The 16,280-nt window shown below is 41.4% G+C and overlaps 1 protein-coding gene across 1 annotated transcript in view; it reads right to left on the bottom strand.

Annotated features, from left to right (window-relative positions):
- Positions 1 to 1,265: 1,265 nt before the first annotated feature.
- The window catches only part of FAM124A (family with sequence similarity 124 member A), a 39,246-nt gene continuing 24,231 nt past the window's right edge, over positions 1,266 to 16,280 (bottom strand). The window contains exons 3-4 of the mRNA XM_018071503.2: positions 12,986 to 13,725; positions 1,266 to 2,266 (exon numbers count right to left, since the gene is read on the bottom strand). Coding sequence (XP_017926992.1) covers positions 1,469 to 2,266; positions 12,986 to 13,725 — 1,538 coding nt within the window. The 3' untranslated portion in view covers positions 1,266 to 1,468. The remainder of the gene's footprint in view (positions 2,267 to 12,985; positions 13,726 to 16,280) is intronic.

The raw sequence follows: 16,280 nt of genomic DNA, 5'->3' as shown, positions 1-16,280 counted from the left end.
TATCCTCAGTCAGTTCACAGAAGACATAAAGTTGGGCAGGAGTGTTGATCTGCTGGGGGGTTGTAAGGCTCTACAGAGAGATCTTGACAGACTGGGTCAATGGGCTGAGGACAACGGTATGAGGCTCAAAAACATGAACCAAGTGCTGGGTCCTGCACTTGGGTGACAACAACCCCAGGCAGAGCTACAGACTGGGGAAAGAGTGCCTTAAGAGCTGCTTAGTGGAAAGGGACTGGGGGGTGCTGATTCTCACAGCCAGCTGGATATGAGCCAGCAGTGTGCCCAAGAGGCCAAGAAGGCCAATGGCATCCTGGCCTTTGTCAGCAACAGTGTGGCCAGTATAGGACCAGGGCAGCAATTGTCCCACTTTACTTGGCACTGGTGAGGCCACACCTCGAATCCAGTGTTCAGTTTTGGGCCCCTCACTACAGGAAAGACATTGAGGTGCTGGAGTGAGTCCAGAGAAGGGCAATGGAGGTGGGGCAGGGTCTGCAGCAAAATCTTATGAGGAACAACTGAGGGAACTGGGGCTGTTTAGCCTGGAGAAAAGAAGGCTCAGGGGAGACCTCACTGCTCTCTACAACTACCTGAAAGAAGGTTGTAGTGAGGTGGTGGTCGGTCTCTTCTGCCATGTCACAAGTGCAAGGATGAGCAGAAATTAACCTCCCCCACCAGGGGAGTTTCAGATTAGATATTAGAAAAAAATTATTCACTGAAAGAGTGGTTAGGCCTTGGAATAAGTTGTCCAGGGAGGTGGTGGAGTCAGTCTCTGGAAGTGTTCAAGAGGCAGCTGGATATGGCACATGGGAATATGTTTTAGGGGTGATTATGGTAGTGCTAGGTTGACACTTGGACTAGATGGTCTTGAAGGTCTCTTACAACCTTGATGATTCTGTGGTTCTCCCCCTCCTCACCACTGCCAGGTCTCAGAGGTTAGAAGGAACAGTGTGTCTCCTCACAGGAAACTTCTTGCCTGACTCTACTTGAGAGGTACTGCTGGGACCCGCTGTGCTTAGAGCTGCCTTTGGAACTTGTGAAAATGAAATAAGACCCCTTTCTTCTCCCGTCTTTCTTGAGTTAAAGGAATTTCTCATAAAGTTAAAGCAGTTTGGTATCACAAATTAATCTTCATTTTCTGCCAAATTAAAATGGAATACTATATGCCTCTTCTGGCATTTCTTTCACCACCAAAGGGTCAGTCACAGAAAACATCCACCTTGCAGTGCTGTGGAAAAGCCTCTGTGCTGATCATCTCCTCCAGGTAAAGGCACAAGCTCAGACTGCTTTACTGTACCTAGTTTGGGAATACCCATCTCAGAGGGTTCTGAGTATTTTCTTCAAATATTTAACCCGCTCTGCTGCATCACCTTCTCCTCAGTGAGGAACCTTCTGTATGCTCAAGGTGGACCCACTGCTGCCATTCACAAGTAGAACGCGTTTGCCCTGGAAGGTATAAGATAGAGAAACCTCAGATGTAAAATTCTTCTTCATTAACTGGTGAAGCTGGGCAAGCATGATTGTCCAGAGAACATGGAGCTGCTCTCAAGGACTGTTTGTGATGCTTGGTGGGAGATGCTGATGTGAAAGAGCTGGAAGACCATTCAGAAAGAGAACGCAATGAATCATCAACTGACTCAAAAGTATTGCACATGGCTGAAACAGGCCTTCCACTGGTGGCCGCCTGTTTAGCCTTACTGACAGTTTGTTTCTGTAGGGGAAGAGAGTCTGCCAACTCACTGCAAAATCCATTAAGGGAAGAGTATGCAGAAACCACAGACAGGTCTGAGAAGGACAGCTTCATCCCTGTATCCACATCAGTCTCTTGGGCACCTTCCAAGTCATCAATGTTAAGCTTGGGACTGCATTTCCATGTTTTTAACCTGGTTGCAGTTGACCCAGCATTTAAAAAATGAAATGGTTCACTGAAATGAAATGTCTCTGACGCTGAAGAGGAGTTCACTGTGGGCAAGCAGAACAGAGACCTGCTTCGTTGAAATGACCATGAAATGCTGGAGGCACTGCTGGATCTGTGCGTGAAGTCTCCCCCATCACTGTGTCTCAAGTCCTCCTGGGAGAAACCAAGATAATGACCAAGGCCGTTCTTGGGATGTACCTTTTTTTGACCCATTTCTTGTGGTTGTTCAGAGATAGACAGGTGGCTCTGAGGAAGAAAGGCTGGCAGAGTGGTGAAGTGTGAATCTGTTGACAGAGATGGATACGGTTGCTTGTTCTGCTTTGCAGCCTTCCTACACCAACTGCGTGCTTGCTGCAGCCAGGAGAGGGAAAAAAGAAGATCACATTAATACAGAATTGGCAGTTTTACAACCATAAAGTCTCCGTTGCTGAGTTGTTACTGCAAATAATTACAAAGCAGACTTCAGTCAGTATGCTTGTAGCAAATGTTTCACTTTAGTAACAAAGAGAAACCACCCTGCCAAAATCCCAAATATTTACATAAGGAGCCTCAAAGACAACAAGAATAAACGGTAGAGAAGCCCTGCCTTGGGGGCTGAATTACACTAGCTGTAAATTCTCACTTCCTATTGACTTGTTCAGATTCATTCATATTCTTTCTTCCTACATTACTGCCTTAGTGGACAGCTGAAGAACAAAAATGAATAAATGGAAGATATATGTTACCAAAATGATCATTTCTCATTTCTTCCTTGCTGTGTTTTTTTTTTTTTTGTTTTCCCCTCTGAAACATCAGAAAGCCTTCAGCAAGCAAGCTCATTCTTGGTCTTCCCAACAGAATTTACTACTTCTTTCAGCTCTTTCACATTTTCTCTTTCACATCTGGTTAGCTGAGCAGTGCACCCTAGAACCCACTTGCTCTGTTATCTAGCTCATAGTGACATTATGCACAGACATATAATTTGCTTGTAGACACGTAGACTGAAGACTGAAACTGATGGCTATGATCTGAATTTGGACCTGAATCTCAGTCCTAAGGCAGGATTCAGTTGTCTGCCTGTCAGATACTCAAGCATTTGAACACGGAAAGCAGCTGTGATAAAGGGGGAGCCAATATCCTTCTCAAGTGACTGGATGCCAGGTGGCTTTCCTATGGGATTAGACACTGATGTGTGGGTAACTGCACTGTGTTCGACCAATCAGAAGGTTTTTCATCATCTCATTTATTTCAGTGAGGCTTTTAGAAGTTTGCCTTTCAAAAACTTCAACTTAAATTCTTGTTACTGGAATTTCTCGCAAAATAAAAAATGCTTGATCTCTCTCCCAAAAGGGACAGAAACTAATGGGACAAAGTGCAAGATATATATTCTTGAAGATAAACAATAATCTCAGCTATGGGACTTGTCAGTTGGAAACAGAGGAGAAAGAAAGAACTGGGATTCCTGATCACTATGTGCTATTAAAGTGACAAGGCTGTGACAACATGATATGAGGCAGTTTCAAGTGAGTTAAAAAAGTCTTAACGCACTATGGACAACACTGCTAAGGCCTCATCCAGAATGCTGCACATGACTCACATCATGCATATGTGAAAAAGAATAAATTTGAACTGATAAAAATGGAGCCACAGGAAAAAAAAAAAAGACGAACTATCTATTAAAAAACTGAACCACAAACTAATAAAAGGTTTCTAAGAACAACAGCAGGAAAAGAGTCTTACGGGGCAAGTAATAGATAAAGACAGAGCTTATTCATTTCAGTGAAGAGATTATATGACATGACAGAAAGGGCTGAGACCTGGCAACAAAGGAGGTCTTTTGTATCCCCTGTCTCTAAAAGAACTCCATACATCACTGCTTTTAACATCTTGGTAGTGCACATCACATTGTCTTAGTGACCTATATCTGTCATAACCATCTTCTGGTTTTTATTGAAGTGATTTTAGAGGCAGAAAAGGATTTCCACATCTGCAAAAAATGTTTTGCTCATTCATAATCAGTTAGGTAGAGATTTATAGGACAGCCAAGCCCCAAAAGTTCACTTAGATGTTGTAGATTAATATATATACACATATATATATCTGTAATGAAATACGTTAATTCATAACCTATTTCTGTGTAATACAGTAAACTGTTTTCCTTAGTACCATAAAGAATTAAATGAATTAATGGAGAAATTAAGAAATTGAGTACATATGAGTCAAATAGAATGAGTCAATTGTCAATAAAACATTAGTCAGAAATCACTTTAGACTTCTAGACACATTATTTTATTTATGCAACACATAAACCAATTTGCTTAAAAAATACCCAGCAAGATAAAAGGCTTGTGCCCATAAAGAAAATACCAGCTCCTTCTTAAATGAAGACATTTTTTGGATAACCCAGAAATAAGAATATGACACGCTGAAAGTACACAACCAGATCACTCTTTTATGGGTTTGTCTAAGAAAACACTTCTCATTATATTTTGTTTGCATTAACCAAAGGTACCATTTTTTTTCTGCAGTAGCTCTGTTATCAGATATGTTACATGAACTCAACCATCATGCTTGGTGAATCAACAGAAGCACCTCCAGAACACTTCTACCTCTAAGAGAAACAATCATGGATTGCCCCACCATGGCTTGTTTTCACGCTATTCTTGTATTTTTGTAGACTTAGTTGATAATTTGGTAGATCAAGCATCCAGAGAAATCAAGGATTCAAGCAAGTCTCCTCTTCCTGTTTGTGAAAAGGTAAGGATGGGACCACTGGTAACAACTCAGACGAAACTGTACCTGAAAATATATGGCTTTTGGGAACAGATCTGTACTTACACCACAGAGAGTTCTGTGAGCAGTACAAAAGCCTTGCCTTTACCTTGCACAGACTATACCACCTGTCTACATGGATATATGTATACATATACATGTATATATACACACCAATATATGTGTATATATATACACAGGCATCCTGGGTAGGGTTTAGTTGTCTACTTAATACAGCCAATGGAGTCTGGCGAGCAATTCAGCTTTCCCTGAAGAAATTCTTGTGTCTGTTTAGCTGAATTGCTTTCTATGTCCTTAGGCTGCACTGAGAACATACCCACCAACTACAGTAAGAACACAGACTGTAGCTGACACAAAAATACCTGAAAGTAAACTTCAGTTTTAGGTGTCTGTGATTTGGAGCTGAACCAAATCCTGCAGAGATGACTCCCATGTGTTTATTTGGCTTTGGTGTATACAAGAGGCATTTTGCACACTAATAAAAATCTCATGTATTTAGATGATGGCAATAATTTCTTATTTATTGACATAACTTCTGACATCTGTTCCAAAGAAAAAGTAATTTAATTTGGTCTCTCAGGTCACCACTATTAAGAGACAGTTGGTCCAATTCAATTGTGTAACTGTACATATTTACTGTATCCTGGCTGGCTCACAAGCACACACACTCTGTAACAGGGATTTCAGTGACTGGGAATGCTGCTGGGCATGTGTAATTTATTAATACAGGGAAAATCTTAAGCATTTTGGGAATAAAGCACAGACATAAGAACAGCTGTTTTGAGCTCCTTCTATTATTTTGAAACCCTCTAGTTTAAATCAGATTGTGTTAGTTTGGGATTGTAGATATGCAACACAACGACTACAGGTGCAACCAAATTTTCAGGACTCAAAAGGATGCTCACCCAAGGCATCACCAAAGAGGATGTGAACCCAAGGGCAATACCAGAATAAATGGATGAGGTGAGATGAAACACGCCTGCTAAAACCTCTGCTCTCATGTAGGAACTTTCTATCCAAAATGCAGATAAAAAGTAAAAATTCAAAGGAAAGGGGAAATGCACTTCTAAGTGGAAGTACTTGGAAGGGGCAACCTGCCCCAAACAGTCAAATAACTTTAAGTATCTGGGCTAAAACTAATAACAATTTACTTTAGGTAAGATACTAGTTTTAGAGTTTTGTTATTTTAAACTTTTTTTCCCTAGCTCTTTTAATGTTCCTGTGGTCAGATAGAGGCATTTCATTTTATACAAAGTATTTGCTGTTAATCCTGATACTGAGTCACAGCTTCTGGTCAAGCCCAGTTGGCCTGGCAAGAGGTAACAGTGGATCAGCGAGGAGAAGGGGACAAGTACAGCCTGCCTTAGGATGGCTGCCTGCAGGGCAGGCCAAGTGACATCACTAACACAGCTTATTTCTGAACAGCTCTGTTTACAGGAGGAATTGCTTATCTCGATAATTTATTTAGATAAATTCAGATTTAGAAGACCTATTTTCCAACGCTGGTCTTCATTACATGGGCAGAAAAGGGAAATAACAGGGAGATATTATTTTAATACTTTCATCTTAAAACAATATAACTGAAGACTTTCCTGGCTATGAGAATACCAGACTGCACAACTGTAGAACAGGTAGTGCGTCAGAAGCTCCATCTCACGAAATACTAGTGAATAAAGCTTACAGGCTAATCCTATATTGTAGAGAACTGGATTATGTGGACTAATAAGACTTTTCTATATCTACATTCTCTGACTTGTCAGAGATCACAGAGAGGATTCAATGATTTAGCCAGGATTAAAACTCAGGCAAAATTAGCTCTAGTCCTGTGCCAAGCCCATTGACTGTGCTCCCTTGTGCCACCCTGGCATGGCACATGGAGTGTTGCATCCAGCCTTTGCATTATGTGATCACTTCTCTTTAGTTTTTTGAGGAGGCTTCTCCCACCTCCTTAAGCTTGCCATTGGCTTTGGAAACAGTTGCATCTTCTTTAATTTTATGAATTATTTTTTTTCAAGTCCTCGTCTTCAGCCTTCTCATGGCTTGCTCTCAGCATTGCCTGTTACCTCCCTGCAGCCTGGCAGAGCCCTGCCTGGTACAGCCATGCTGCCTGCAACAGGTACAAGCACCACAGAGATGCCAGAGAGGGGGTCAGTCATCTGAAAGGACAAAGAGATGATCCAAAATGACACTCTGATTTGAAATTCCAAATACAGGGACCTAGGTTTGTCAGACCTTGCCACAGAGATGCGCAACAAACCCGGCCATTGACTGAACAGATTAGCTCTCTAACAGAACAGATTTTTTCATCTGGCGCTAATCTGGTGCTCATTTATAATCTCTGCACAAATCTTTGTGAAGCCTGGAGGGATTTAGAGTCTTTGTGTTTTACAATGGGCTGCAGAAGAATTTCATGATGAATATCTGGGAATGCCATAAACAACTTGTGGCGAAGCTTGCGGAAATGCACTTTTGCCTTGGGCTGCCTGGACCTAACAGAAAAAAATCCATGAGTGCTCTAGCAGTCTATTTTAAGTTATCTGCTTTTTAAGAAAGCAGATAGAGATCTCCTTAAGTATTATCTGTATTAAGAACTGCCAGCAAGGCTCTGCTGAGGTCAGGACCCAGCCAGCACAGCAATGACATCACCATTCAAGCCCAGATTTTGCCTGCCTTGCTCAACAGGAGTGCGACGGTGTTTGTTTAATTGTATTTAAACCAGTGGGATTGATCCAGGAAAAAAATCAACACAAGAAAAAATGGCAGAAGTTAGTCCTCAGTATCACCATAATACATCTTACTTGAAAGTAAGACTTGAAAAAATGTATTCAGAAGCACAAGATATCAAAAAGCAAAATGCACAATTTGATTTAAAGTTGAATGTATTTCAAAAGTGGCTTAGAGTGTGTTTACAAAACTAGAAAAGGTGGGTGCTTTGTAACACAAAATATATTCACTCTCAAGAGTTTTTGCTGGGTGTATAGAGTCATAAGAAATCCTAGTATGCCATGAAACATAACTGCACTAACAAAAAAAATAAAGTACCTTAGGTTGAAGAAGAAAACAACAAAAAAATCTCCTCCTATTTGAATTACTGACTGATTCACTATGCCCCCCCAAAAAAACCCCAGTCATTAGTATTAAGGAGAACCAAACACCTGTGTCACAAAAAGGAAAGGAAAAATAAAGACTTTTAACAACAGGATACTAGTATTAAACTTACAGACTAATTAGATCAGCTTAAGGCACCTCCCTTGACTGAGTCAATTTTTGCTCCAAACACTGTCCTTTTCACTGGTTTCTAAACAAACTAAAAGTAATTTTTGTAAAGATGCCCTGGCACATCCTTGCTTGTCATAACAGTCGTAGAATGGTTTGAGTTGGACATACCTTAAAGATTGTCTAGTTCCAACCTCCCACACCATGGGCTGGGACACCTTCCAGCAGACCTGGCAGCTCAAAGCCCCATCCCAACTGGCCTTGAACACTTCCAGGGTTGGGGCATCCACAACTTCTCTGGGCAACCTGCTCCAGTGGATGCTTGTCTTGTCTTTCTTCCTCTTTGTGTTCAGTTTGGTTCTATCTGCACTATTAATTCAAGCAAGCTCGAAGCTCTTTTCTCACCTCCATTTCCCTTCCTGCAGACAAAACTGTTCTCTGCAAAATTGCCCCTTTTTTTGCCTGTTTTTGTCTTTTTGCCTCCTCTGATTCTGGTTTAGATGCTCTTCTTTCTTTTTTCTACTTGTACTTAACTGTAGTGACTCCAGACTGTAGGAGTGAGTGTGTTTTCTTTCCTTTATCTCCCAGAGTCTGCTCTTGGTAATGCTTTGAGTAACAGGGATGACATGATTTAACTGCATTTAAGACTACAGGCATATATTTTATCATCCAGCCTGACTTTTTGTTAACCATTTCACAAATCATTACGCCATTTCTTTACAAAGCCTGCTGACACTGCAGGCAGACGAAAGCATTTCAGTTTTCAGGATACTAAATAGCTGTATGCTTCCATCAGGGACATGGCAGAGGTGCCACAAGGCCCATATCTAAAATGGCAGCAGACTGACTAATGCTCTTAGAATATTTACATGTTTTATCAAGGTCATATGAATGCTGGATGACCATTAAGGCACCCAAACTGGAAACTAGGGGAAGGAGAAGGAATACTCCTTTTTGTTGGAGAGGAAAGGCAGGGCCAGCTGAGGTCTGGAAGGGTCTGGTTGGTCAGCTGAAGTAAATGCAACCATGACCACATTGATCTGAGTCCTAAATCTAAACATAAAAATAAGTGGATTCCGAGCCTCCAAGATTTGCCTCTCCTTAGCAAAGATAAGCTTGAGGGGCAAACCATTCCTTATGCCGCAGAGGAGAGTAAAATGTTTCTTTTAGTCTCAGTTGGGGCTGATCTGACTATTTTATTTCAGGTAGGACTACCACGGACTGGTAACAAACCATATATTTCTTTGATTTTTACTTGTCTTGTTTTTGGTGCTGAGGAAGATCAAGGAGGGCAGATTTCAGCAAGAAACTCGTTATTACATGGTGACTCAGATGCCTCAACATATATGTTTGGTACATGCTAGTATCTCCTAGGGTGCCTGTCTGGCATTCCAGGAAAGCACAGCCTTCCTGTAGGTCCTGAGTCTAATCTGTCCAGACATCTTTTCTTGGTGGCTCAGGTACCCTTTGGCACACAAAACAGCAGTAGGTCTTATGCTTAAGTGCTGAGCTACTGCCTAGATGAAATACTCATTTGGTGATGTCCACCTTCCTCCTGAATATGTCTATATGTTCCACCTCACACAGAGCAGCTAAGAAATTCTGTCAAAATATTATTTTACTTTTCCAATCCTACTGAAAGTTATTCTCATGATTTAAAGAAGCCATCTGTGCACTTTCTTCTCTCAGCTCACTACCCCTGCTTTTCAAACATGCATGGCCAAGCCAGTCCAATCTCTCATGAACCTTTCCTGCTTCCCATGTTGCACTGCCAGGAGTAACAAGTTGATTAGAACTTCAGCTGTCTCTGTGTGGATGATGCCCACAGGCAGCCAGGAATCTGGACAAGACCTGCAAACCTGTATACTCAGTATACCAGTATATGGTAGATTCTTAGCTACACTATTTATATATTCTTCCCACTGCTCTGACAAGAGCTCCTGAGAGCTCCTGTTTCTGGGCTTAGCATTGGTGAAGCAGTGTGGGTGTCTTCCCACAGGATGCAGTCATGTTCTTAAGCCTTGCTCCTGCTACAGCCAACTGAAGCTCACCCTTTGCGCCTCAGCTGGTACATAGCTGCACCCTTGGAGCTAATTTGCCAATGTGGAAAAGCTACTGTGACAAAATAGTTCTGAAGGGCTTCCTTGCAAATGAAGGAATAGTTTCTGTGGCATTAAGCAGATTTATCTTACCCATGAATAACTTTGTTTTCTCTTGCACTGACTTTATCTAAGCCCCTTGATAATTGCATTTGCAAAATGGATTAAGAACATGGATCAATCTGGTTGGCAAGTATCCAAGTCCCTGTGAGGACACCAAGAAAAACACGGAGGTCACATCTTGTTAGCCTAATCATGGAGGTATATTCAAACTTGAAACTTTAAACATTGCCTGCAATTTAATAGGGATGCAAATCTACCATTTTTGGTATAATTGTAATTTTAATCCTTAAAGAGGTGCAGCATTCTGATGATTATGAAGTACCAACAGACATGCAGACTGAAAAATACTGGGAAGTCATTGTTTGAGTTCATATAACTGGAAAGAAGAGAAGAGTTTTAACAATGCTGTGGCATGGATAATATAAATAATAGCAGCTCCCTGTGAAAAGTCAAAATGTAGGCCTGCCACTTTCAAAGGTAGATACTATAATTTCTTTGGATTTAGAATGAATTAAAAGAATATAAGAAGTCCATGGATCACAAAATCCAGTGTATCCTACAACCCATGCCCCATCATTTCCTTCTCCCTAACCAACTACCCTGCCTTGAATTAAGGTATTAACCTGCTGGCACCTGCTGTGTGGCTGTTATGTAGTTAGCCATCAATCCGAACACTGCCAACTAAAATCTATTTATTGACAATTTTTTTGTTCCTGTGTCAGAACAACCATTTAGTGAAACAGCCTTTTCCTGTTCCTGCTGTTTACCTTCTTGTCCATTTTCCAAGCACAGTCAGAGCTCCCTTTAGACTTACTTTAGCTGGGCTCAGATGACCCTAGTCTTCCAGTTTCTCTTTGTAAGACAGTCTTACCATTCCTCTGCACGGGGGGAGAGCCCTTCCCTGTACCTGCACCTATCAGATGTTACCTTTCTGGAGTCCAGAGTTGAAGACAGGAGAGGCCTTTGGGACCCAATGCATGGGCACAAACACTTTGCACGTTTCTTAGGGAATAGTAACACCAGTACACACCAGAGACTGCACGCACTTTTCTTTCCATGGTCATGTTGCACTTGTGGCCTGTAGGTACCTGAGTACAAACAGGACATTTTCCCTTTGATTTAGTTGTAGAGCTCCACTTCTAATTGTACAGACTAGCTTAAAACTTGTATACCAGGACCTAGTTTTCAGGATTTCATAATTGCATAAGTTAGATCCAAAGTCTCTGTTTTCCTTCCACTTTGCATATATTAAACTTCTTTTGCTTCACCACACTTCAAATGTGATGAATTCCATCATCATCCTCACCAAAAATAGAAATGAAAATTAATTTCACTTGAAGGCCACACTTAGCAGGCTTTTGTTTTTTTGATACATATGGCTAAAATCTTATTTTGATTTTCTTTGCAGGTTTTACCTCAGTCTGCTGCTCAGCAAGTCTTGCTTTACCTCTGTACTGCCTGGCATCTGTTACTTCTGAAATTTGGTTTTAAATCAAAAGCCTTATTTAGAAGCCCTATTTTTTTTTTACCCTTCCCTTCAATTTACTTGAAACTGGTGCAAGATCCCATAAAGTTAAACCACATAGCAGAAACCTCCTGAGAAAGAACAGAGAAAAGGGGATATTTGTGAGTGTGGTTGCTGTGTATAATTTTCATGATGACTCTTGTCAGCTTCAGTTTACAAGTTATCTCAGACATGGATATGCCTACAGTACAATCAGTAACTCTGACAAATTGGTGACTGTCTTGCCAGATGGGCAAGGAGGCTGCCCTTCTCAGCCCTATATGTGTGTTTTTCAGCTCTGGCACGGGGTTTCTCTGAGGGTGGCATCTGCAAAGCAGCATTGAAAGGTTTCACTACCACTTGGGTCTGACTCACCAGAGCACAGATGCCCTGTATACTTGGATTTTCAATCCCAGGAGCTACAAATCCCGAGGCACTGTGCTACACACAGTGTACACACTTCTCTGCTTGCTGGGAGGTCTGTAGGGTGGAAGGATGGTACCCCCAACACTTCTTCCACAGAAACAAGGCCAGACAACCGGACAAGCCACATGAATGAAATTCAGTCCAAAAAAATACCCTTTGAAATCTGAACAATTGTTTTTCAAAGGTGAAGGCCTGTGCTCCTCGATACAAATGTAAGCGGTAATAAATACCTCTGCAGTGCAAGAATGCATATTGACCTGGCTCTGGATTGCCAGATACACTCTCTGCAGGGCAGGCAGCTATTAAAAGCTTGGTACTTGTTATCTTTTTATCTCCCTTGGATGTGGTGTAGTGAAGCAGAGCATGCTGATACAGATATGGTGCCTATAGATGTCCTAACAAATAAACTCTCTTTCAGGATTTAGTTACAAGCACTTGAGATTAGTTCAAAAGGAGAGTCTGTGGGAATGTCTCTCTTAGGCTGCTCTTCAGGGTGCATTTCTTTTCCTTCATCACCTCTCTCTTCATCCTGATAATCACTGTGCAAAAGAGAGATGCAGTATGTCACCCAGTGGTGCTAGAATAAAATGAGTACCATCAGGAATTCTGCTTGTCTTCCATAAGAATCTCATAACTGAGGGCTATTTTAGAACTCCCTATCAGTTCTGTGCCCATATTTCTTATAAAACAAAACTCAACAGCCATCATTTCTTCAGTCAGGCTCATAATTCCTTCTTTTTGTACTTTTTGAACAGCTACCTCACATCACTCTTAGCATAAACTGAGGTTAACTGATATCTGGATAATATCAGTCACTCTTTTCTGATTAGTTACACACACAGCAAGGGGTTTCAGATTCTTTGTTTAGCAGTACTGTCCTGGCTCTTTCTCCTAGAAAAAAAAAAAAGGCTATTTTTCTGTCTTTTCAGGTTAAGCTTTCCTGCACAAAACCAAGAAATGTGCTTCTGTTTCCCTTTGTACTGAACTTACCTGCAAAAGGATCCTATTTCCATCATGGTCTTCTGTCTGCCATCTGCCTTCACTGATGGGGCTGCATGGGTTGGGCAAGAGAGGCACAAGCTGCCCCACATCTTTTACTCTGAACTCCAGCACTGCTGACTCTGTCGTCATTGGCACCTGGCCCTTTGGAAGTTTCTTTAAAGAAAACTGAATGTCTATTTCCATGTTAGAATAGACAGGAAAAACACAAAAGTCTGCTTTTTTCTGACATACAGGTCTTTTCAATATTAACTCATACAATTTCAAAATGTCCCCAAAGTTTTCATTCCTGCAGTATATGGTGAAGCGGATCATTTCTTTCCCGTAGTGCACTGGGCGAATGGCCCACAGAGGAGTCTCTGGAGCCAAAGTGTAAAAGTCTTGGCTGCAAGGCATGTAAGGGAGGAATTTCCCATGCATTAGCTCTGTGTGGTGGTAATGCCAAGGTGGCCGCTGAAAGGTTTCATGGAGCTGCAAGATTGGTTCTTCTCCATACTCCTCCTGCAGAAACAGAATGATGGCAAGGGCTGGCTGAGAAACACCAGCCTTAACTGGCTTCCTGCGCTTCTTGGGCACTCGTCTTTCTGAGACTCGGAACAGCTGGAGGTCTGGATGGATCCAGGCTAGAAGCTTATCGATGGCTTGCTGAAGAGTCTTGGATTCACCTGGGTCTGTGATAATATGTACACTAACAAGGAATGGGTCTTGTATGCCTTCCACAGAAAGTTCACCTGAAATATTTAAAAAAAAATCCTTTAATTTTGTAATTTGTAACCAAGTTGACAACATTTAGGTGATCCTTAAAGAAGACACTGTCCGCTCAGTCACAGTGGGCTTTTTTTTTTATCTCTCTCAAGCTCACCTGTATTAAACAAAAAAAAAATGTACAGAGATACGCAACCAAGAAGACAATCGAAGGCAGAGAAATTTCATCATGCATACCATAAGAGTTACTGTTTCTACTGAAGTAGCATCCAGAAGACATTACTCAGTGTGTATTCATGTGTTAGAAAAGAGCTGCTCCATATAGCTGAGAGGTAGGAAAGACAAAAATACTGATGTAGAGTGGGGTGAAAGGGATATTAGTGATGTGCAGAATGATCATGGTGGACAATGTTCATTCCACCTTGTTTTAATTTGTGCCAACTGGCTTCGGCCATGGAAATCACACCATTGAACTCCACTCTATTACCCTGACGTTGGAGTTTTCTTAACACTCAGTTAAGAATGTTTTGTGTCCTGGAGGAAATTGTTCTAATAAGTAAGGCGAAGTTTGTAGGGAGAGGTAATATCTTTTATTACACCAACTGATACAGTTGTGGGGGGGAAAAAAAAGCAGAGAAGCCTTCAGGCACATAAGTCTTTCTTCAGGAAAATATATGACTTGTCCCAACAAATCTTCCACTGTTTATATCTTCAGACTATCAAGACTATAATACTACTGCTTCAAGGTTTTTATAAGATTAGGGAAGACTCATAAAAGCAGGAAGCACAAAAAAATTACACTTACTCGGGGGAAGAAAGAAACCTCTAGTTAGCCTTGGCAATGTTCACAGGGGCTCTATCTGTTGTTTGTCCCTGAAACCTCTTTGATAGCTCAGAAGCAGAGCAATGTGTTGTTGGAGGGCCAAGTAGAAATTGTTACTTCTGTTCTGCTGGAGTTGCATGCCAATAAAGATGCATGTGCATGGTGATCCAAGACAGTTTAATAAATTAGCCATGTAACCTTGATATTTTTGCTGAAATAGTTCCCCTTGTGTGGTGTTCTGAAACCACCTCCATGTTTGAGACCCTGAGCCTAGGCACAAAGCCCAAATGTGTGAAACCTCAGAAAGACTTCCCAAGCTTTTAATTGTGCAGACCACATTTAACAGGGGGATTGTCCTATTAGCAATCAGTACAAACCTCTCCCTCCTCCTTCCTGGCATCAGAATAACATTCTTGTGATACTTCACCAATTACTTTAATGGAAAAGCAGCTTTTATACGAGTAGTGTATTTTAGTTGTCTTTCAATACAAAATAGCTGTAAGACCCAGAGGAAATCTAGATGCAACTCATAGCTGTCCAGACAGAGATGGCTGGTAAACATACCATCAACCTCAATTTGAAGCTGCAGAAAGATATGGTATGCACAGCAAATAGCAAGCATGCATCTTGCCTAAGGGAGACAGAGAAAAATCAAATAAGTAATCAAAAATACAATTACAGAAGGGTTCTTGTATCTCTGTGTGAAATGGGTGATGTGGAGTGACTTTGTCAGATAGCTAATGGAAAAAAAATTGAAGCAAAAAGAAAAACTGTGTCAGTATGTGGCTAGAGGTTTTGCTGTAGCAATCGTTACTGGTAGGCAATTCTTTGAGATATCCCCATGTGGGGAAGTCACAGTGTGGGAGAAAAACAAAGGGGTGTGTGGGGGGAGGTCCTCTCATGGTCCTTTACTTGGGGCAGCAGGACAGGAAGGAAAACAAATTGCAGAGGACAGTGATCTAATAAAACCAGAAAGAAAGTAGTCACCATAGCTACACAGTCATTCATTCTCTAAGATTGGAATAGAAGATGTTCAGCTCTTTTCTCCCTCTGATTCCTTTGTTACACAAATGCTATCAAAGCCTGCAACAAGTGACAGGCTTGATATTTATGCATATAAATGACTGGAACTCTGAAAGAAGGCTGGGCATAACAATGTGAAGCAGAGAGCCATCGTTGCTGACGCCTTCTTGCTCTGCATTGAAAAAAAGTCCCTGAGCATGGCTTTTCTGTCCTCCTGTTGCTCAGCATGGTGCATGGACACTGAATGGCTAAAGCATTTTTCACAAGCAGAGCCTTGTGGGAGCCAGTGCCAGCATTAGTATTCTGCAGCCATCACTGCCTGTACCCATCGGCACCAGATGCTCACAGAACCAGCCTCAGAGGCACAGCACAAAGCCATCATTAGGAGCTGGGGTTATACACAGAGCAGGGCAAATAATCTTTTTTTTGAGCTAGAAGCAACTCAGTTGAAGGGGGAAAAGTGTAACAGATCAGTAGAGAAAGAGCTTCAGTTCTATTTTATGTTATGCTTTTCCTGTAACGCTTTTACACCTTTCATTATGTGGTTTCTGTGCTTCTAAAATGGCAGCCCTTTCTATTTGGGTAAGAAAAAGAGAAACTCAAGAAAAGCAGAAATATGAGGCAAGAGGAAACTTTCCCTGAACTGACATTAATTTGCAAATTGTTTCTATGTTACTAACAAGTCTTTTGCTCCATCTGACAAAGAAGGAGGGGAAACAACACCGTTTCTCATGA

Source organism: Manacus vitellinus, unplaced genomic scaffold, assembly GCF_001715985.3.
Source record: "Manacus vitellinus isolate BGI_N305 unplaced genomic scaffold, ASM171598v3 scaffold_2_pilon, whole genome shotgun sequence".
In the NCBI taxonomy this organism is placed as follows: Eukaryota; Metazoa; Chordata; class Aves; order Passeriformes; family Pipridae; genus Manacus; species Manacus vitellinus.
Note: the sequence above shows the minus strand (reverse complement) of the source record. Positions and strands in the feature narration are given on the sequence as shown.